Source organism: Bos mutus, chromosome 2 (genome assembly GCF_027580195.1).
Source record: "Bos mutus isolate GX-2022 chromosome 2, NWIPB_WYAK_1.1, whole genome shotgun sequence".
Taxonomy (NCBI): Eukaryota; Metazoa; Chordata; class Mammalia; order Artiodactyla; family Bovidae; genus Bos; species Bos mutus.
Window position 1 is genome coordinate 106901687 of NC_091618.1, and position 24073 is coordinate 106925759.

The 24073-nt window shown below is 36.8% G+C and overlaps 1 protein-coding gene across 2 annotated transcripts in view; it reads left to right on the plus strand.

The window, feature by feature from the left end:
- Positions 1–24073, plus strand: part of XIRP2 (xin actin binding repeat containing 2) — a 79640-nt gene that overhangs the window by 9157 nt on the left and 46410 nt on the right. The window contains exons 2-3 of one of the 2 annotated variants that reach the window (XM_070357855.1): positions 17953–18113; positions 23617–23754. In XM_070357855.1, the coding sequence (XP_070213956.1) occupies positions 18057–18113; positions 23617–23754 (195 nt within the window). In that variant the 5' untranslated portion in view covers positions 17953–18056. Of the gene's footprint in view, positions 1–17952; positions 18114–23616; positions 23755–24073 lie in introns of those variants that run through there. The other variant, XM_005900481.3, reaches the window with a different exon arrangement.

Here is a 24073-nt window from a genome sequence, read left to right on the forward strand (position 1 = left end):
AGTTACTAGAGATATACATTGATATAATATGGATGAAACTGAGAGCTAATAGAATGTGTGTGGTGAGACAAAAACACAAGACTGGGGATGGAACCCTGAAAAATGTACATGATTGGGTGTCAAGAATTGTGTGTGTGTGTGTGTGTGTGTGTGTGTGTTTCAGGAGACTGGTCACGATAGATGAGTATTACTTCTGTCTGGTCTAAGCTACTCACCAGCTCCACACTCAGTTTTAAGATTTTATAAAGCACACTGCTGAGAGTGCTGCAAAGCATCAACATTTTAAATTCCTTCTCCTGAGATACTTCATGTAATAGCAAATGTTAGGCTCAGAGAGTTTCGTGATGTTTTCCTCAGGTCCTGCACGGCTGGTGAATGGGGTCTGGGGATTTCTGCCCCATATGTTTTCCTTCGCAGGCTTCCAACTCAGAGCTGCACTGGGACAGTCTGAAAACCTCGGGAGGGCTTCCTCCTCGATCTCATAAAGCAAACAGGATACTACTTGTGATTAAATAGTCCCCCAAAGAAAAGTGTGTGTGTGTGTGTGTGTATGTGTGTGTGTGTATTAGTACTTGCATGTTCTATCTGTAGTCTTGTACTTACCCACTGGAATGAGGAAGCTAGTTATCTTCTTCTGGACCAAACTGTGATGGAGATATGAATGTATCTGAAATTTTTTAGCTATAACACTTTTCTAATTTCTTTCTGCAGATAGGTAATAACAAGAGAATTTCTGACAGAAATGAAACTGGGCAGAAAGCCCAAAGTTGACTTGTTTCATTTTCCGAACACACGATTTTATGCAGTTTTAATTTTCACCTGCTCATGTGGTGTCTTGCTGAGCATTTTGGGAGATGAGCTGGATTTCATTGTGGGAGACTCACAGGTTCACAGGCAAGAAGTTTATTTCTCCTCCCTCCTGGAAGCTCTAATCCCAAATTTCACATCACTGCTCTGCTTAAATAACTTCTGTTACAGAATTGGGAACTTGTTTTCTACTCTTTAAAAAGAACTACAAGAGAAAAATTAAAATCTGTCAACAGAAACCCTAAAAGGATGTGCACTGAATTTTGCAGTATTGTTGCAAGGCAAATTCATTCAATAAATGCTTACTGGGCAAGTTATAATGTTATATGTTAAATACCTGTGAAGCTGGCCATATTCATCTCAACTGTCAATTTGCTTCTTGGCAATCTAGGAATTTTAGTTCCTGGTAATAATAAAAATTGCATATAACCGGTTCTTCCAAAAACAAAAAAATTTTAGGAGAGGCTCTGGCACTCATTGTTAGGAAAAGCACAAGAATATCATTCTTACAAATGGATTGTATTTCTTCTATTCCCATATAAAGGCCCATGGGGATCATTTCTGGCCACTGTTTGATGACCAGACTTTCACATTCACATTGTGGGTGTGACCACTTTGTAAACTGATGAGGCTAAGAGATTCTTTGACTGAAATAATGGTAAGCATGGTGATGTATGCTACTAGAAGACTGAAGAGATGGAGACTGATGCTGAGTCCCTGACTAGTGATTGTTAGTTCCCATCTGTAGCTGTAGTTAAGTGTCTAGATTTTTAAATAATCTTTAAAAATAAACAAGGACATACTTAACTTTATAGTCTGAGTTCCTTTTCAGGTAAGTTGTCTTAAAAGAGTGGAAGGTTACACTAAGTTGAAGTGATTTGTCCAGCTGCCTAAGGTTTTTTGGTGCCTAACGGGAGTAGTCTTGGAAAGTGATTCTGTTTGAAAGCTGTGAAAGCCTAGCTTCATGTGGAATCTTACAAAGAAGCACAATATATAATTTTTAATTCTTTTTACATTTCTTTCCCACCCCCCCACCCCCAACAACTTTCCTCCCCTTACCTACCACCACACCTGAGTGGTCTATCAAAACTTTTGTTTGCAAGCTTTAATTAAATTCATTGTTCACAGATGTTACTGTCTTATCGTGCATAGACAAGAGCGAGTTTCAATCCAAATAACACTTAGAGACTGATTTTTACACTTCGCCCTTTAAAAACAGGAGTGAAATAGGCAGCATAAACTGAGTTCCACCACTTATGGGGCCTGATAGGATTAGGTTTTGAATCTGAGAGAAAAGAAACAAATGCCAATGCCAGATTTTCAAGGATAGTAGCTATAAATAAATTAAGGGATGATGAGACTGACTGACTATGTGTCTCATGTGTATCTTAAGCAGGGAAGACTATTAAATTACTTCCACTCTTTGGACTGTTCTAGGACCAGGATATCATTAGGAAACTGACATCATCTCTTTCTTTTGAAATTACAGGCTGTGTTGATATGCAAAGGGTATTTAGGGCATGTTAATGGTGACAGGGACAGTAACCCAGCACCTGGCTGATTCAGTTTTGACATAATTAAAATTATTATAGTTTTAATTTATAAACATCCTTGTTCTAAATTAAAAGACCGTTCAAAATGTATACAGTATTATCAAGTGTCCTTTGCAATTATGGGGGACAATAATCAGAAAGGAGTCATGGCAGTACAAACATTTGACAAGTGCTGATTACCTTTCATTTTATCACATATTAGGAGAACCTAGAACTTTGGTAAGAGCTGTGTTTAGTCACTCAGTCATGTCTGACTCTTTGCAACCCCATAGACTGGATGGATTCTTATTATTTCTGCTTAACATTCACAATTTTATTTTCCTACCCAGGAAACATTTAAATGACTAAAGATCACATTGTTTGGAATGTGTTTGTTTCTTTAGGTAGAATTTTTCTAGCATATCACTGCTCTGAAAGAGTGAATTTACTTCCAGAGGAGTCTGTTATTTAGCAAGCAAAATGTTGCATTACTTAAGCATTTTCACTTTTCTCCTTGATTGCTTAGCCTTTCCAAATAATGTTCGGTAAGGAAACTGTGTGGAGTTTGTGAGGTTTCCTTTCTTTGATGAAGTCTATTAGCCATTTAGTTCAAAAGAAAACCATATCAAAGTATGCTGTTATTTGTGGACTTAGGCAGAGAAAGTATTTTAAACAAAGACTTACTTAAGGTCATTGAAAAGAGTTTGTGTAAATTCAGAGACTGAATTTCTCTAAGACGAAAAGCAGACTGAAAAAAATGCATTTTGTTTTTCAAAGGAAAAGTATGGTCAGTAGGAAAGAAGCTGCCACAGCATCAATTGTCTAAGTCAGTGAGAATCAGAACTGAATGATTCAGGCTTTCTTTTAATGCCCTCTGTCAGAATAAATCTCAGATGCTAACCTTAATGGAGAGGGGAAATTTAGAGGATGAAGAATTGAGGAATTCCTAAAAATGGATCTGGAAATGTCTGGCTTTTCCAGATTGCAGCTAGCATAGACTGATTTAAGTAGAAAATAAGTTTCTTACTCTGCCCAAGCTTGTTTTAAAGGTAGGCATACTGGGAAGATGTTTTTCAAAGCTGCAGATGATTAAAGGTTCATCTGCATTTTATTACTGTTGCTTATTTTTGATCTGTTGAGTGACAACAGCATCAGATCAGATCAGATCAGTCGCTCAGTCGTGTCTGACTCTTTGCGACCCCATGAATCGCAGCATGCCAGGCCTCCCTGTCCATCACCAACTCCCGGAGTTCACTCAGACTCATGTCCATTGAGTCAGTGATGCCATCCAGCCATCTCATCCTCTGTTGTCCCCTTCTCCTCTTGCCCCCAATCCCTCCCAGCATCAGAGTCTTTTCCAATGAGTCAACTCTTCGCATGAGGTGGCCAAAGTACTGGAGTTTCAGCTTTAGCATCATTCCCTCCAAAGAAATCCCAGGGCTGATCTCCTTCAGAATGGATTGGCTGGATCTCCTTGCAGTCCAAGGGACTCTCAAAAGTCTTCTCCAATACAACAGCATACTTGGAACTAAATAAAATAGTTCAGTACACATGAACTAGCTTTGCATGAAATTTTTCCAAGCCTGAAAAATAAAAATGGATTGTTTTAGGGAAAGAACATATTCTAAGCTAGTATGCAGTAGGAATATAAAAGGAATACATTAGGAAATAATGGGTGAGAAAAAGTTAACTTACATCAAAGAGGAAATGAGTTAGGAAGAGGTGAATTATGCAGAAACATAGCAACTTTGGAGAGTTTCTAGACCAAGACCTTAGGGGGAAAAGGGGATGGAAATCAATTTAAGTAAAGGAATATACAGATGAAATAGAAAGAATACCTATATTCCAACTAACCAAATATAAAAACCCCTCTTCCTTTAGCAGTTATCAAACATCTCAGTAAGGTACTTAGAAGAGATACTTAGCAGAGGTACCTAGCAATGTAGAAGTACTTACCAGAGCAGCAGTGGAATGGATTGTTAAACATGGAATCCAGGATCCTTCTCTTTCTTTGCCTTTGGAAGGCAGAAACAAGGAAGGCAGAATCTTAAGGAGCAGCCCAATCATCACTACCTAACTGATCCAGGCCAGAGTTCATTGTGCTAAGCCCACTGCTCAGAGACACTACAGGGAAATAAAACATGTGAATAGCTTTGAGTGATGATTTCATGATTTTACCTAAAAACAGAGGGAAGGGGGAAATGTGAGGAACCATTTGCAGGGAGAAAAGGAGTAGATTCATCCCCACAGTGTGATATACTAGAGTGATTTTCACACATTTCACATTTTCTAGGGGACTGCCCTCCTGTTTCCTGGTGAAAAATTGATGGTTCATTGGCTAATGCCAAAAACACAGACAGACTAATACTTTGGATATCACATTCATCGACATTCTTCTCTTTTAAATACTTTCTCCATTCCTGTGGCCATATGAACATGACCATACACCTTCTTTGCCCCAATCTTTCCCAGTAATTACCTACTCTTTCATGGTCTATTGTATTCTCCTTGTTTCAAGTGACATGACAGATACTTGACTTTAGAAAGGAATGGAATAGCCTTGAGATTCATATGGATCAGTCCAGTGCTATCCTTTCTACTTACTAGCTTTGAGATTTGGGGAACTTTGTAACTTTTATTATTCTCAGACTTGTATCATCTCAAATTATCTGGATAATAATACCTAGGATATATAACACCACCTAAGGAGACAGGAAGCTAGTGAACATATATTATTTACTATGTGCAAGATACTATGTAAAACTCATTGCTTTAATCAGATATCCCTCAGTCCTTACAGGCATTTGGGTTCTGGTATCATTTTCTTGTTATAGGGAAGAAGAAGACTTCCAGGGGTTAAGAAATTTGCTTAAAGTCAAAAGTAAGTGTCAGAGACAGAATAAATATCAGGCTTTCTGGGTCCAGAGTAGATGGTTAATCTCCCTTGGGTTTGCCTCATGCAGGATGAAACCCAGGTAGAACGGATATAAAACGGGTTTCAAAATGAGCTTAACCCAGCCCTGTGCTGGAGGAACTTGCATACAGGTGGAAGGGGAGAAAAGTAGGGATGACAGAGAGATTCAACAATACAATAAAAAGTAACACATAATGCAAACAGAAGTGTAATTTTCAAACATTGGGAGAGCACAGTAGAGAGAGCTACTCATTGCTTGGGTTAAGTGGGAAAAATCTGAAGAGAAATTAAGCCATTATGAGGATACATGTGAGGGACTTTTCAACCCCATCAATATGATTAGTCTTGATCTATTTTACTTCAGTTTCATCTCAGTATAAATGAATGTGGTTTGGGGGATGGGGATGTGGTATGTGTGTCACCAAGTTCCTTTAGGATTCCCCACCTCAGGAGGACTCCAGCTGCTGCATATTCACAAAAGCTAACTTCCTTGGCAGGGCCAGCCATATGGGAACTTTTTATTCCTAAGTCAGCATGTGGAAATGATGCAAGCTGTTGTAGTTCTATTTTTAGACACAAGGCCAGATCAACACTTAGAACACTGTGTTTCTTGAGGATCACTCTGGGGTTTTTCTTTTCTTCTCTTTTCAAGTAGAGCAGGACTAAATACAACAGTGATTACTTTGTGCCCTGCCCTGAGCACTATGCGTGGTCAACAGTTGTTGGTGTTCAGTCTTTAAGTCATGTCTGACTTTCTGTGACCCCATGGACGGCAGCACACCAGGCTTCCCTGCCCTTCACTATCTCCTGGAGTTGCTCAAATTCATGTCCATTCAGTTGGTGATGCCATCCAACCGTCTCATCCTCTGTTGCCCCCTTCTCCCTCTGCCCTCAGTCTTTTCCAGCATCAGGGTCTTTTCCAATGAGTCAGCTCTTAGCATCAGGTGGCCAGAATACTGGAGCTTCAGCTTCACCATCAGTCCTTCCGATAAATATTCAGGACTGACTTCCTTTAGGATTGATGTGATCTCCTTACTGTCCAAGGGACTCTCAAGAGTCTTCCCCAGCACTGCAATTCAAAAGCATCAGTTCTTCGGGGCTCAGCCTTCTTTATGGTCAACAGTAGATGAGTAATAAATGTTTAACAAATGTATGCTGACAGCCTTAAGGGGAGAGTTTATCAAATACCCTTATTGTATACCTGGGATACAGATTTAAACAAGAAGAAACTTTGATGGAATCATGCCACCACTTCCCATGCCCTGAGGCAAAACAAATCAATAGCAATGAGAGTAGTCCTGGCTTTGTATTTCCTTCCCTTACAGAAAAGCTTGACTCTGTCCCTGCTGGCTTGGATCAATACCTAACCCTATCTCAAGTTTGAGCTCCACAATGAGTGACTGAAGAAATATAGATGAAGAATTTGCTTGATTTCCAGTTCTAAACTCAAGCTTATAAGGACAAAAAAAGAATTCACTTAGAGGCACAAAAATTCACTTTGTTGGTTTCCCTTTGATTTATCCCTAGATACTCTGAAATAAAGGATTTGTGTGTAGATGTTTAGGAAGCAGAAAGGGACATTCATACCCTTCATTAAAAGTTTACTTTATAATGTTATATGTTAATGAAAAACACTTACATAAAAGACTGTGCAGAGTTAAATAGCCTTGTACTCAGAAATACCAGAACTTTTTCAAGCTCAGCCATGTATTGTATGATTTTATCTTTTTAAATGTTACTTTTGCCATTAGTAAACTGGAAATAATACCACCCATCAGGTAGAGTTGTTATAAGAATTAGACATAAAATGATGTGTAAGGTTATGGCTAATACATAATTGATACTCATTAACAAGTAGTTATTGTTGTAATGCAATATAAGTCTCATTGTGTTAGGGAAATATCTAACAAGACTTATTTTGTAAAAGTACGCATCATCTATAGGCATTTAATAGTTTCAATTTATTTGACCATTTCAAAGAAATTTAAGTCATTTAATTCAATTATTGATTTTTTAACTGGCCAATACTTTAAGCAATCAATTTAAAATATTTAATAGCAATATGATTGAATTTTCAAATATGTCCAAACTAGCTATAGTAAGCACTAATGATTATTTAATTTCCATCTAAATTCTATACATTTATAACTGCTCTTGTACCAGGAGAACTTCTTATGAGATGCTAGGGGCTGCAGAAAAGAGAAGACAAATCTATACAAGAAGTTGTTATTACAGTTAGAAATGGCAGTTCTGTTACTCAGAGAGATTAGAATCTAATTGGACTTTTATACTAAGTCTTATATATGAGTAGGTGAACATTTATTCTTTGAGGCACAAAGAAATTCAAAGATGTTTCCAACAGAGCATGGTTTGTGTGTATAAATCTATGAAATTTGGGGCAGCTAGAACTGAAATATGCCATAAAAATAATTTACTGTGTAGTGATTTCCAACTTGGTGAGGTGTATATATATGTATGTATAGTGGATGCTTGTATTAGTTTTCTATTGCTGCTGTAACAAATTAATGCAAACAGTTATTAATACATACAATTGTGCTTACAATAGCACAAATCCATTCTATTACAGTTCTGGAGGTCCAAAACAAGTTTCACTGGATCAACATCACAGTGTTGCCTGGGATGCCCCCCACCCCTTCCTCCTAGAAGTTCTATGGGGGAGCTTACATTTTTAAGCTTTTAGAATCTACCTGCATTCCTTGACTCATGGAATCTTTCCTCTGCTTTCAAAGCCTGTAGCTTAGATTTTGTATTACATCTCTCTCTCTCCCCCACCCCAGTCTTCTCCTTCTCCTCCTCCCCTCCCTCTCACTCCTCTTCCTCTTCTCCTTCCTCCTCCACTTCTTTCTCCTCTTTTTCTTCTCCTTCTTCACCTTCTTCCCCCTCTCTCACCTCTGTCATTACCTCTCCTTTTTGACTCTGACTCTCCTGCCTCTCTTTCCCTCATGTGAAACCTTGTGATTACATTGAACCCACCTGGACAATCCTGGATAATCTTCCCACCTTAAAATTCTTAATCACATCTGCAAAGTCCCCTTTGTCATGTATTGGGTTGACCAGAAAGTACATTCAAGATTTTCTGTAAGATCTTGCAGGAAAGTCTGAATGAACTTTTGGTCAACCCAATAAAATATCATATTCACAGATAATGGGGCCTCTCAGTGGTGCAGTGGTAAAGAACCCACTTGCCAATGAAAGAAAAGCAAAAGACACAGGTTCAAGCCCTGGATCAGGGAAATCCCCTGAAGAAGGAAATGGCAACCCACTCCAATATTCATGCCTAGAGAACCCCATGGACAGAGGAGCCTGGCGGGCTACAGTCCATGGGGTCACAATGAGTCAGGACATAACTGAACACACACACACACACACACACACTCACTCACAGATTTGGGGATAAGGATGTACACGTCTTTTGAGAAACTATACTTTGTTTACCACATTGCTAAACCTTGTCTTTCTCCTCTGTAAGGCAACTGGATGTGTAGGATCTCTTCCAGTACCTGAATAAGAAGAAGAGTGGTTAGGGAAGATTTACTAAGAAGGCAAGAACTAATCCTTTTTATTACCCTGAGAGATGATCTGTTCTTGTTAATGTATAAATCGTGCAAATCACATGAATGAATGGATTTTGGAGAGGTGACTAGAGTACACACGACACAATGCTTCTGGGGGGAATGGGGCCAGAGGGAGGTTGGTTTAAAAGGTGGAATCTGATTTACTGGGTGCATATGCCACAGCATGCCTTTCGTGCCGTCATGTCAAACAGTTTTACTCAGTTAACTCTCTGCCCTTCTTCTCCATGTTTTTTTTAAACACTGTAAATTAATGCAGGATTTGCTATACACTTGCTCTTTCATTTTATTCTCCACCTATTTCTTGGTTTTATAATATTCAAATAAGGGTAAAATATATAAAACTCAAATTGAGTACAAATTTGACTTGGCAGCAGCATTCTGAATGCTTAAAAGAGATGAATTTTATTATTAGCTGAGGGATATGCAAATGTTAAGAATTATAGAAAATTTATTCATGCTAATGGCTCTGAGTCTATGGTATGTCCATAGATTTGATCTGGTGTACACAAATTTGAGCTGGGTTATAAATCATATATTTAGATTTTATGGAATTTAGTTCATCATTCTCCCAATTTAGTTCTAAGTCAATTTTCTGAGTACTAAGTAGTTGACTTCTTTAGAATGCATCCAGAATATAATAGCAAGGCTATTAATATGTCTCCAGAAGTACACTTGCCTTTTGAAGCTGACATCTGTATTTGCATCAGCTTTGTGGACTTTTGTGACACTCCAGCTCATTCTTTGCCTGGCTTTTAGTTTGGACTAAATAAAGGCTTTTTAAATTTATTTTAGAAAATTTCTAATAAAAAAATCTTTAAATTCTTATTTTTCTGCCTGAGAGTTCAAATTACTATTAAACCTTAGAATTTCTTTTGAGTCATAATTATACATCAGATCAGTATTCTAGGTCTATCTGTTTATTTTATATGTTTTTATTGCATATGCAATGAGTCAGTTAGCAAAAAAAAACAACATCATTTTGTTGTTTGAATTTTACTTCATCTCTTTCCTTGGGAAGGTAATTGTTTGGGTTTGTCTTTTGGTTTTTGGACATTTGTACTTCTTGAGATATAGCATAGAATTGTACTTAAGTCACAGAACCCAGAGCCAGATTGTCTAGCTTCCTTTCCAGCTCTGAAGCTTACTAGCCACCTGATCTTGAGCAAGTTTGACAGTCTTTCTGTGTCTCTGTTTCCTTATCTGTAAAATGGAGATTAAAAATAAATATAGTCTCTACCTCATAAGGCAGTTGAGAGCATTAGGAAGACTAATGTCTGACATGTAGAAAGCACTTTATACATATTTTCTATTGTTTTTTTGCTTGTGAATCATTCTTTTGAGTCATTTTTTTGTCTTTTCAATAATGTTAGGTTTTTTTTTCAACCAGTGTTCTTTACAGAAAATTAGAAAATTAACACTTCAGCCTATTTATTATACTTGTCTGTCCTCCAGTTTTCTTTTGTCTCAATACATATTTTGAAAGATTTTGTCACTTTGAATTTTTATGCTGAGAAAGTCCAACTGAACTCATTTTATGAATTAGCTATATCTCTCTAAGGAATTTTCATCATTTTAAAAATCAGTTAAGTCTTGCTTTAGAAATAAGATCAAGACAAAGCACTTGGTGGTGTGAATCTGGTCATATTAGGTGTTTTCTAAATATTTTCCTGACTTTGACATGTGGTGAGAAACTCTTAATGTTTTCCTCAAAAGCATTGCCTAATTTTCCCAACACGATTTGTTGGTAATTCTGCTGTTTCGTTCCTCTTCTGCATCTTCTTCTCTTCCACATGGTCACATGCCAACTCTTTCTTGTTTCAGGGCAGATATTCCACTTCTCAGGATGCCTTCCTGACACCTAACGCAATGACACACCCAGGTAGATTAGGTTCTCCCCATCCCAGGGGCTCCCAACTCAACCTGAGGGAAAACCATAAACGCTCTAAACTAAAATTGCCTGTCTCTCTTACCAATTAGACTGGAGGTTCTGGAGCATAATGAATATTTATTATAAGCAGTATTTGTTTAATAATAAATAATACATAAATGACATTAAAATAAACCTTATTAAAGTATAATTCAGCTAATTTATTTTTGAAGTTTCATATGGCAAAGATGGAAAAACATTAAAGTCATCCACAGCAATTATGTTTACAACAATTATATAAAAATTCTCCTTTTTGTTACAGATGACCTTTATATGTTTCTGTTCTATGCTAGTCAGCATCCAGAAGCCCATTGTTGCTATGGCTTCATAGTGGGATGGCATCTTCTATTTATAGAATAGCTCTCTATTTCATTGAATATATTTTTGTTTTTAATGCTACTGCATGAAAGGAATATAGCCATGATAACTCCTCTTCATTTATTTTTGCCTGGCAATTTCTTGCCCAAGATTTTCTTTTTAAATTTTGTCTTGCAAGTGGCGTATGACTGGACTTATTAATATTTGTCTTTTGTCTTTTAGGTGAAGTTTGGCACATGTTTATTTACATTTGGTTTTACACTATTGCATTTGATTTTGTTAAGTCTCTGTGTTTTCTTTTTGGCTGACTTGTTCAAAGGATTGTGTCTTGATTTTTATTGACTTTTCACATGAGTACCAACTTGAATTCACGTAGACTCTAGTTCTCAGAGTCTTGAATTCACATAGACTCTAATTCACAGAGACTCTAGTTCTCTACGGAAACTAAAATTTCAGTAATCAGTTCTCTAACTGCTTTTAGTGTTCAGTGTTAAAAAGAAGACATCCTGAATTTTGCCTCATCATCACAGAAATCCTTCATCTGTCTGGGTGATTTCTTTTCCTTGATTCTGAAATGTTTTACCAGGATTTACTATCAGTGTTTTAAAATTACTTTTTATCCTGGATTATGGTAAATACTTTAAATCTACCAATGCCCAACTTTTATTTTCAGCAAATATTTCTTCTATTTTCAGCAAAAATTCTATTTTTCATTTGTTCTGCTCATTCCTCCACCTTCCCACTGAAATGCTACTATCTTGCAGTAGCATTTTGAATTTTGCTGTCTTTTCTCCATCTTTGTCATCTTCTTTCACATTGTCATTAGTATTTCGCTATTGGTTTTTCTCTTCTGCAGTATATGAAAAATAAAGTCGCTCAGTCATGTCCAACTCTTTGTGACACCACGTACTGTAGTTCACCAGGCTTTTCTGTCCATGGAATTCTCCAGGCAAGAACACTGGAGTGGGAAGCCATTCCCTTCTCTAGGGGATCTTCTGGACCCAGGGATGGAACCCAGGTCTCCTGCATTGCAGGCAGATTTTTTACCATCTGAGCTACCCGGGGAGTCCTCTGCAACATATAGTAACTCTATTAACTGCCTTCAATGTGTGCTTTAAGTCTTCTAAAAAAGTTTTATACCTTTAGTTCTTTTCCCACCTTTGATAACTTTCCTTCTGATTTCACCACAGCTAGGAAATCAGACACACCTCTGCTTATACCTGTGCTCTAAATCAGAGAGACCAAATATCAGCTTTACAACTCAGACTCTAGCAAACAGTCTCTTAGTGAAATAAAGAGGTCAAAGTATTTTTTTACTTTATTTCACATAGCTCGTATTGCGCAGGCAAAAGGGAGAAGTAAAGAGGTGACTCACAAAAATTTACACCATCCTTGTGCAAGCCAGTTTTGAAGCTCCTGGTGTTCAATATCAGTCTTTCATCCAATAACATCCATTGACATATCGTCTTTTCCATAAAACTTTACCCACAACTACGATTTGGGAACGGGCCTCTTGTATTTTGAAAATAAGAAGACATATTTAAATTTAGAAAATGTGCTGAGATTGAATCTTGCTTTAGAAATAAGATCATGACAAAGCACTTGGCCGTGTGAATCCTGCCACATTAGGTGTTTTCTAAGTAAATACTTTTATGACTTTGACAGTATTTTGAAGCAATACACTGAGCCTACCACTATGTATCTAGCATTAACCTTTATTTCCAAGTCATTACTCTAAAAAGACCCTAGAATTATATTTATAACTTGTTATTTTACTTTTTAGACATTTTTTAATGAGAAATAAGGATAGATTTGTCATTTTTTAATTTTTTAATGAGAAATAAGGATAGATTTGTCATTTTTTAATGCTCTAGGAATATATCATTTATAAAATAAAAATACTGAATTGCATCTTTGAAAATTCCTGAACAGCTAATTCAAAGACTAGTTCATAGCAAATGTCTCAGTGACCCTTTTGAAATGCCTCTTGATATTAGTCTCTGCATATTTCTAAGAATTCTTTCACTGATAACAGAAATTGTGAAATTAGGAGAAAATTTCAAAGTGTATTCAAAACATTGACTATTCCTCATCATTTTGTATATCTGATATCTTAAAACTATTATCACCTCCAAGAAAACACAGAAGACTGACTATGCAAACCCTTCTGTGACTGATTACATGCAGATGAATAATTGCTCAACAAAATCAGGGCATTCTGCATTACCTTGTACTACTTTGCTTTTTTAAAAATTCCTTAAACAAGGACTTTCCACAGGAAGTAAAACTCAAGGAAGCATAATAAATTTTGCAACCTAGGTAAATTTGCTTGATTGATCAATTGGTTTAGTCAGTTTCTTCATTTTTAAAAACTGCAGAAGAAAAGCGCATGTTTGGGGCTCATGGAAAATAGAGACATGAAAAATAGTCACAGACTCTCTCATGATTTAAGAAAATAGGAAGTGGACATCAATTGGGTCTAACTGGAGTATGTAACTTCTTATATTACAAAAGGTAATAATAGAAATCTTTTCCCTAAGAATCTCAGAATTCTTTGAAAAGGCATTCTTACCCTTGGTTTCCAATAGTCTCATAATAACAGCTTAGATTTGTTAGTGGTGTATATTCTTTCCAAGTGCTTCCCTATATGCTCTTTCTGCTTTACAGGATATATTCTATTGCAGAAAGAATTAATTTTGGGGTGGATTAGCAATTATTTTCTTATCAGCAAATAAAACATTCTATATATAGGGTTACAATAGAGTCTAGGCTGGGCTGGAAAACTCATTAACTGGAGATTTGAGAGAATTCATTGAACTTTTAAAAAAGTTTATTTACTCATCTGCACAGTGAATTACCTCTAAATCCCAGAGACAAATAACTTCTAGAACAATGGTTTTGTGATGTAAATATTTATAATGCTTCCTATTAGAAATAGTCATCTAAAATTTTATTTTCCCTTCCTCTTTTTCACAGACCACTGTAGCCTTATAACATGTTACTCCACCCTCTGTTTTCCATTAGAACACTTACAGGTCCTATTATTCCCTATTTTCTGCACGTATTTTATGACAATAGCATCTTTAGTTTTCAGTCAATTATTAGTAATTTTTTTAAATTATTTAATTTTTAAAGGTTATCTTCCATTTACCATTATTACAAAATGTTGGCTATATTCCCTGTGTTGTACAGGATATCTTTGAGTCTGTCTTACACTCACTTTGTTCTGTATTGCCTTTCTCTTTAAAGTAACCCTAAACTCAGTTAACACTGTTTCTAATCTCAATCGTATTCTGAAAGAGCATATCATGAGGTCAGGCAACCAATGTTCCTATCTTCTTTGCCACACATCACTAAGAAAGGGACTGTCCTTACAGATGGCTAACAAATATATGAAAAGATGCTCAACATTTCTTATTATTAGAAAAATGCAAATCAAAACTACAGTGAGATATCACCTCACACCAGTCAGAATGGCCCTCATCAAAAAGTCTACAAACAATAAATGCTGGAGAGGGTGTGGAGAAAAGAGAATGCTCTCACACTGTTGGTGGGAATGTAAATTGATACAGCCATTATAGAAGACAGTATGGAAATTCCTTAAAAAACTAGGAATAAAACCACCGTTTGACCCAGAAATCCCACTCCTAGGCATATACCCTGAGGAAACCAAAATTTAAAAAGACACATGTAGCCCATTGTTCATTGTAACACTATTTACAATAGCTAGAACATGGAAGCAACCTAGATGTCCATCAACAGATGAATAGATAAAGATGTAGTGGTACATATACACAATGGAATATTACTCAGCCATAAAAAGGAACGCCTTTGAGTCAGTTCTGATGTAGTGGATGAACCTAGAACCTATGATACAGAGTGAAGTGAGTCAGAAAGAGAAAGATAATATTGTATTCTAATGCACACATACAGAATCTAGAAAAATGGTACTGAAGAATTTATTTACAGGGCAGCGATAGAGAAATAGACATAGAGAATAGACTTATGGACATGGGGAGAGGGGAGGAGAGGGTGAGATGTATGGAAAGAGTAACATGGAAACTTATATTACCATGTGTAAAATATATGCTGCTGCTGCTGCTAAGTCACTGCAGTCATGTCCGACTCTGTGCGACCCCATAGACGGAAGCCCACCAGGCTCCTCCATCCATGGGATTTTCTAGGCAAGAGTACTGGAGTGGGGTGCATAAAATAGATAGCCAACAGGAATTTGCTGTATGGCTCAGAAAACTCAAACAGGGGCTCTGTATCAACCTAGAGGGGTGGGATGGGGAGGGAGATGGGAGGGAGGTTCAGAAGGGAGGGGATACATGTATACCTATGGCTGATTCAGGTTGAGGTTTGACAGAAAACAATAAAATTCTGTAAAGCAATTATACTTCAACAAATAAATAAGTTAAAAATAAAAAAAGAAGCTTTTTTATGAACCTTACAAATGTACATCAGGTGTCATCAACATCAGAATAGGAACAGATGGGTGTGCTGCCTCACAGTACATTCGACAGGAAGCATCACCTTGTTTTTCAGATGAGGAAATTAAAAGACATTGACTTAGGAGGTTAAAAAACATGGACACAATTTATTTGCTCCAGGTAGGTTTTCTACTCCACTACCCTGCCTGTGTAGGCAAAGTCACTGATGGGGAAAAGAGAGGGGGAGAGAGAGAGAAAAACAGAGAGATTAAAATGTAGTGTCTTTTCTGTGATCAGAATAAAGAGCCACAAGGCAATGGAAGCCAAATCTCTTTCATACTCAGGCAACTGATTTCCTGACCATTAATAATCTTAGGCATTTCCCAGTAAGTAGGATAAAAATTGATAAAAATTGAAGTATTTGGAAAGTAAATACTCTGTACATTTTTGCAAAAATAAACTACTGACTTTCTATTAAGACTGATAAAAGAATGACATATTTTATGAATAATGTACAAAATGAAATTTATATCATAATGTGGAAAACCTTTAGTGGTTCACGTTCAATAAAATTTATATAGTGACCATTTACAACAAGAGGAGTATGGCTGAACATGATCAGAATTCATCTGTACAAATAGACAATGCACAGAGAAAAATAAAGATATATTTTCCTCAGCATGTGAAAGACTTTCAGTAGATTGTGGGAATCTCTTTTTATCAGGATTATCTAGAGGAGTTATACTTTTGTGTGGATATATAGAGTTTTCGGAAGACAGGTAAATTTTAAAAACTAATTCACATTTATTGTGAATATATCAGGTTATACAATCACAGCATGCATATGATACAATGTCTTATTCCTTTATATTTTGTTTCTTTTTGATATGAGTGAAATAAAATATAAAAAAATTAAAACCTTAAAATATATCCATAATTTAATATAATAAGTCCTTAAGGAAAGCCAAATACTCACGGAGTCAAACTACAAATGATTTTTAATCTCTCCTGGGTCACACATATTATTCTCAAATTGCTGTGTGTACATAAACTTTGAAGTAGCTGATGGAAAAAACAATGTAATAAGATGGTTCAGTGTGGGGACAAGGTGAGAAGATAGGGGAACAAGGCAGGGAGGAAACAGCTTGGTGGTCTGTTAACTGGGGTTTTCTGGGGCTTTGAGTCAGTGTTAGTAAACCAATTCAAATAACAAAGTACACCAAAAACCACTACCCTATGAGTCCAAAAATCAACAAGCCCTAAGGAGAAAGGCAGGGTGTATGAATGAGTGATAGACATCAAAACACACACCTTTCACTGGTTGGCCCCAGAAGGAGCCCTTGAAATGATTTTGGAATTACAATTTTTAAAGAGTGAATAGTAAACCAGCAGAGTGATAGCAACAAAGAAACACTAAATTAAATAACAAAAACTAGTTGTGAAATCAACTCTGGCACCAATATTTAAATAAACATGGAGAATCACACTAACCAGGGAGGGTCCTTATATTCCTTTCACATCAAGAAACCTTTAGATGTGTTTCTTTATGCCTAAAAGGAACCAATTAGACCAAATGAGACTACAGTATCTCTAAGATGTTTCTGCTTCTAACATCTGTTATCCTGTGGTCATGCAATCAGGCTTTTGCTCTGTTTGCAAATATGTAATATCTAATGCCCTATATTTTTGTCAGGTAGATGGCTTTCATGGGAAAATATCAGGTGATCTGGAATGACTGGTAAAAGTTTTTTTAAAGGGAACTATTAATTCTGTCTTATGTAACACATGCCTCTATGAAATAAAAGGAAAAACTCCAGTCTATAATTCTCATAGCATTCACATATTTTAGATCTATCTCAATAGATCTTTCTAGATCTATCTCCTTGAGGGTTGAAAGGTAAAGTGAGAGGCAAAGAGCAATTTTTAGACTTGCTAAAGATTTAGTCAAACCACCAAATCTGACACTAATTGTGTGATCATGGGAAAGTTTTTTAATTACTCTGATTCTCCATTTTCTTTATCTGTAAATTTTGGAAAATAATGGAACATACTTCATGAGGTGGTTAGAGAAGTTAATGAGATTATGCTTTTATAGCATTTAGCATAAATCCAATACATAGTACTTCAGGAGTTTCATTAACATTATGTGTCTCTTAATAAATACTTACTGTTTATTGGAATGATGGCAGGAAAGAGGGGCAGTACTTTCATTTGCTGTTTGCATAAGCAGATGCTTCTCTATGGGCTTGTAGCTTTGCTTGAAAGTTTAAAAAAAGAAGGTGACCATGAAACATGGGCAATACTGTGGTATATTACAGTCTGCTTTCCAAAACCAGATGTTTTAACTGCCTTCACTGTTCCTAAGATGATGTTATTTTCTTTTTAAAACCTGAATCATATCTGAGCATGCTACGTTTGTTTTTAGTGACTACTGGCCCTAATAAGCCTGCAAGTGGATTTGCAGAAGACACTGCCGTGCAGAGCAAGAGTGCATCAGACCTCCAAGAGGTGGTGTCCTTGAAGGAACGGATGGCGAAGTACCAGGCAGCTGTTTCCAGGGGCGACTGCCGCAGCTTCTCCGCCAATGTAAGCTGCTCCTGGTGCTTCTGCATTAAGCCGGCTGATTGTCTGCCTTTCACATGCCCTCTTTACATGGCAATATAAGAATACTACTGGATAAATTGGATAAAGTAGAGAAAACAGAAATACTATGTATCAAATTCAGGGTATCTGAAATTAAGCTTCAGCTCTGCCACTTGCTGGGGCTTCCTAGGTGGCACTAGTGGTAAAGAACCTGCCTGCCAATGCAGGAGACATAAGGGACTAAGGTTTAATTGCTGGGTCAGGCAGATACCCTGGAAGAGGGCATGGCAATCCACTCCAGTATTTTTGCATGAAGAATCCCATGGACAGAGGAGCCTGTCAGGCTACAGCCCCTAGGGTCACAAAAAGTTAGACAAGACTAAAGCCAATTAGCATGCACGCTGCCACTTACCATTTGTATAAACTTGGGCTACTATCTTAACCCCTCTCTGAACTTCAGTTTCCTTAACTGAAAAATGGGAAAAACCACCTACTGCAGAGGGTCTCTGCAAAGAGTCAAAGAGATAATTTACATGTAAGCCGTAAGGCACTGTATAAATGTGTTATTATTGCCACAATTATCATTTAACCTATAGCTATTCTCCTCAGGAAGGTTGGGAATTAATTTCAAAATCTTAATAATGTGGGTCTGTCTCCCATCCTCCTTGGTCACATGTATAGTTAATTTAAATTCACTGGCAATATAATTTCTTTTGCTTTTTTCATTTCTCTGTATGCACTAAATCCATTACGAGTAGCTTAATCAACATAGAAATGAGGGAGATTAGCAATGTAGGCACTCTGCTAAACCAATTATGATTATAGGAAACAGCAGGATTCAGTAAGACCACCGATTTTTAGAGCCAGTGCATAATAAAGTCATATTCAAAAGAGTTTGTTGGGCTCCATATTCTGTGGCCTTCAAGCCACAGGATTTGAGAAGTCATGTTATTAGTAGAAGCTTTATAGTTTAATGGAATGTAAGGATATTCTTTTATAATTATAATCTTCAAATTAGCAAAGATGTTCATTTATCCAAAAGAGAGAGAGAATAGCCAAGAAGGGTGGTATTCTAAAATAGCTACTGTGAAGCAGCGTTTTTCTTTACAAATTATTCAGAGACAAGAATGACTGTGCCAAACTCATTAACAATACTGCAATTCTAGATGACATTTAAGATTTTGCATCGTAATTAAAATACATTTGAGACACAGCATAGATGCTGAATGAATGTAGAGAAGTAAGTATCTAAATACTTCCAAAACAAATAGTATCCCTCCAGCACCTCCTGCCAGCCTTCTTACATAGCACCCCCTGCTGGATCATTAAGCAACTTCACCACAAGTTAGATAATAAATTGGAAAAATGTTTCTTGGGGAAACAAGCTGACTTTGAAAATACCTAGATAAAGACTAGCTATTTACTAAGCTATCTTTTATCTAGGAAGACTTTTATCTTGCTAGGCACGAGGATACTATACCATAAAACAAATGTGTACAAGGCATGATTTGTATTTATAGTATGTTAAAAGGAAAACATTTAAATTGGGCACATGAGAAAGTAAATTTCTCACTATTTCATATAAAAAAATTTTAATTTCAGTGCTATTCTGAAGAAAGTCTATATAAAAGGAATGTAAAAGTCCCTGTGTTTCCTGCCCATGTACAGATAAAACAAACTGAGGGACAGCGATTTGTGGGAGGTCATGTAATTAGATAGCAACAGAGCCAGACTAGATTCAAAGTCTCTTGACTCTAATACTCTTTTAACTATATTCAACTGCCTCTTCTTATACAGGAAAGCATCTTTGGTCCAAAAAAAATGCCCTATTGTTTGGTTTGCCCCTAAGCTAATATTTTGAGAAAAATGAGCACATATATTATCTCAGAGAAATCCTGATAAGTATTTAAGATACAGCAAAATAACTGCCTCATTTGGTCAATTGCTTCAAATGTTTGTTTAATCAAAAAAGCATGGAAACTACTTATAACCAAGTGTTGTCTACATAAATAAACCAAATATTTTATATGCAGAATTCCGAAGTCATTGATTTGGCCCCAAACTGAATCCATTATATTTGAATCACACTGAGATAGTTTCTTTGTCCTAGATCAGTTTCTCTTTGTCCTAGAATCAGCCAGATGGTATTTTGTTGAACATAAAGGAAAGGCTGGGGCTTCCCTCAGAGCTCAGTTGGTAAAGGATCTGCCTGCAAAGAAGGAGACCAGGGTTCAATCCCTGGGTCAGGAAGATCCCCTGGAGAAGGAAATGGCAACCCACTCCAGTATTCTTGCCTGGAGAATCCCATGGGCAGAGGAGCCTGGCGGGCTGCAGTCCATGGGGTCTCAAGAGTCCGACACGACTTAGGGACTACACCACCACCACCAAAGGAAAGGCCTGCCTGTGAAAAAGCATCAGTCCACAGAAGCCCCCTGGAGGAGAAAGGAGAAGTAACATTTATTAAGCAACAAAACAATACATTTTGTGCTGTGCAGTTTCATTTCCTTTATCTTCTTTTTCAACACTTGCAAAAAATCTGTGAGAAATATGTTGCTACTCCTCCGAGTTTATAAGAAAGAAAACTGAGGTTAAGGAACTCTAGCCCAAGGTTTTAAGGCTCATACATGGGATCAGAATCACTGTTTGTCCTCTCCCCAAATTATGTCATTTCTATTATGCTCTAGAAACCAAGAACAGTTCTTTGTAAACAAAATTGCTGATTCTCTATGTAATATACTCGCCTAGGTTTAAGTGTTATATATTTAAATTAACTTACTATTAAAATAACATTAGGTAGATTTTGTGTTAGGTATTTAAATTGACTTGTTAATAGAATAATTATTATTGGTGTACCCATTAAAATCCAAATCTTGTTGCTGTGTCCAAGAATAGGAAACATAGAATAAGGATAAACATTTTTTGAAAGGTTCAACGCAAAGCAATCTAAGTTATATGGTCATTGACAAGTACATGGAGTAGTTGAGATGTCAGTACCTGGTGGTAACCAAGGCAAAATGATTTCAGTCTAAGCAAAGAAACATCACTCCAGCTCATAGTCACAGGCTGCTTCTTGAGTAAGTCCTGCCATCTTACATAGGTAAACTTGCACTTACAAGCTGAAGTAAACAAGAAAACCTTTTCAGTCCTACTAACTAAACTATAGCTCAAAGGGCTTTCCCCCTTAGGCCAGCGAGTGGCATCAGGAGTACTGGGTTGTATTACTAGAAAATATTAACAAACTGTATGCATTGTTGCATGTGTAACATGGTTTAATTCCAAAGCACGATGCTAAAGGAAATGAATGGATATATTCATTTTTTTCTAATTCGTTTAGTAGACAAGAGGCAATCTATTCAGTGTAAGAACTGATATTTTTGTGCAAACATACATACTAGGAAAGTATCCATTCATTAGCACAATTAATCAGACCTACCAGATTAATTTGCACATCATTTGGACATTGTTTATAGTTGTTGGAAAAGGTAACTTTCTTAACAAAATTTGGCTTGATTTCTGTAATTTGATATTTATATATTATCTATACATGATCAATTGAAAAAGGTCATTTATGTAAATTAAATGATGGGGATAAGAGAAATACTGTAGCCTTAATTTGCCCTTCCCTTTCTTTATCTTAAATTTCAAAAGAGATGCCATAATTTCTTATGATTTTAACATGTATCAAGTGATAGTAATTGACCAGGATTTATGCATGAAGTTTGTTACAGTTTGATAGAAAGTATCCCTTCTTTCCATTGAGCTAATGTGCTATTCTTAAATATTTGGCAGGCCCTGTAACTGGGGAAAGGTTATAAACTTGATAAAGCAACCACTTGAGTATCTGCCAGTAATTCAGACAATCCTGAATGTTAATTTCATCTCCGGTATCTTAGAGTATTGCGTGCGTGTGTGCCTGCATGCACGGTCAGTCCTGTCCAACTCTGTGACCCCACGGACTGCAGCCCGCCAGGCTTCTCTGTCCATGGGATATCCCAGGCAAGAATACTAGAGTGGGCTGCCATTTACTCCACCAGGGGATTTTCCCGACCCAGGGATCAAACCCTCGCGTCTCTTGTGTCTCCTACATTGGCAGGTGGATTCTTTACCACTCCCACCTCTGGAAACCCACTTTAGCGTATAGCAAACCTCAATATAGTGTTGTACTTTTAGTACTTGTTTGAGAAACTATTTCAGTCAAGATTTCAGGATCGTAAGAATCCACAGTCCAGGGAAGCTCAGCTCACAAGTATCCAGTTACTCTCGGGTCTCAAGTCTTCCAGGGTTATGTCAGGACTGGGCCAGACCTCAGGAGACCTTCTGTGCATGAAGTGTCACTGAATCTCCTCCCAGTCTCATACTGAGACACATCCTAGAGGAGAGTGGGTTGGCCTGGGGCCTGTTTGCTTAACAGTTGTCGTCCCACCTGGGCTTGAGTGCCTGCTGGGCTGGGGAATATGCTGAATCGTCAAAACCAAAGTCTTAGAGTTACTACTGCTTCTTACAGGGGCAGAGTATCTGAGACAACTTCTCAAAGTTGTTCAGCTTGCTCCAAGTGACTCCTACTAGAATGAGCTTTCTCATCCGTAAACTGCCATAGACCAGGATCTTTCTAAACTTAGACCCTCCCCCCAAACCCAGAGTCTCATATACCAAGGCTAAGAGCTGAGTCCTAGGGTACATCCAGCCCGGAGTATCTGTTTTTCTGCCTAGTTTTTAAAGGCTAGTGTTAAGACAGACAGCTGTGATTAAGACAGGCAGATGTGGGTTCAAACTCCAGCTCCCACACTCACACCCTAGTTGTAAGAATTTAACAAGATGTCTTACTTCCCCAAACCTCAATTTCCTCATTTTAAAGTGAGGATGATAAAAGTTCATATCTCACAGAATATGGAGAAGCATCAAATGAAAAAATATATGTAAACATATAGAAGAAAATCACTCAGCACTATGTATTAAATAGTGGTTATTTTTATTAACTTTAACATTTTTGCGTATGATTAAAAATATGCTCCCCTAAAATAACTCCAAAGCTATTTTATTTATCCTTAATGATTTAAGTACATTTTGGAATAAGTCAAATGTTTTTTAATATTCTTAATAATGTGTTACCTATCTAGACATTTGGAATTTTAATAATGACTTTATTATGGATTAAAATTTAATCCATTATCTAATATCTGGCTAGTTTGTGTAGTATGAGAGAAATATATTCTAATAGGTCTAATCTCCAGACATCAAAATCTATCTGAGATAAAGAAAATTAACTCAATACTTTGAAGATTCTTCTAACTTTATATCAGAAGACTGACACATGAAAATCCAATATGGATAGATTATTTTTATTAAGGTTTTCTGTAATAAAGCCCTTCTGAAATAATTGTTTATGTTACTGTCTTTCTATTATACCACCCATTAATAACTGTCAATGATTTTTTTTTAAACAGCTTGAGAATCCCACCCTGAGATGATGTAAAGTTGAATTTTCCTTTTTCTTAATTTGTCTTAGATGCTGGAAGAATCAGAAATGTGCACAGTACCTGGTGGTTTGGCCAGAGTGAAGAAACAGTTTGAGAAGGACAAAATTGCTTCTTCCTCTAATACCTTCACTCAGTACCAATACCAACACCAGAACAGATCTGAGCAGGTAATACTACTATCAGTAAAGGATAAATCCTGTAGGGCTGAAATGCTCTTATTTCAGTGCTAATATAAAACACACATACCCGCCTTCTTTGGTGGTATATTTGTTTACATTACTCATCAAGAATGGTAATTTTGAAATGTTTTGAAAATCATCCTGAAAGCATATCAGCATATTGACTTACTAGAGCATTTTGACATGTTTCTAGAAAATCATACTGGTATATTTTTTTCTCAGCTTGTATTGTCTCAAAAATGAAAATTAAATAGTCTAAGTCAACAGGTAAACAGAAATGTTGAGAACAATATTTACATTGAACCTC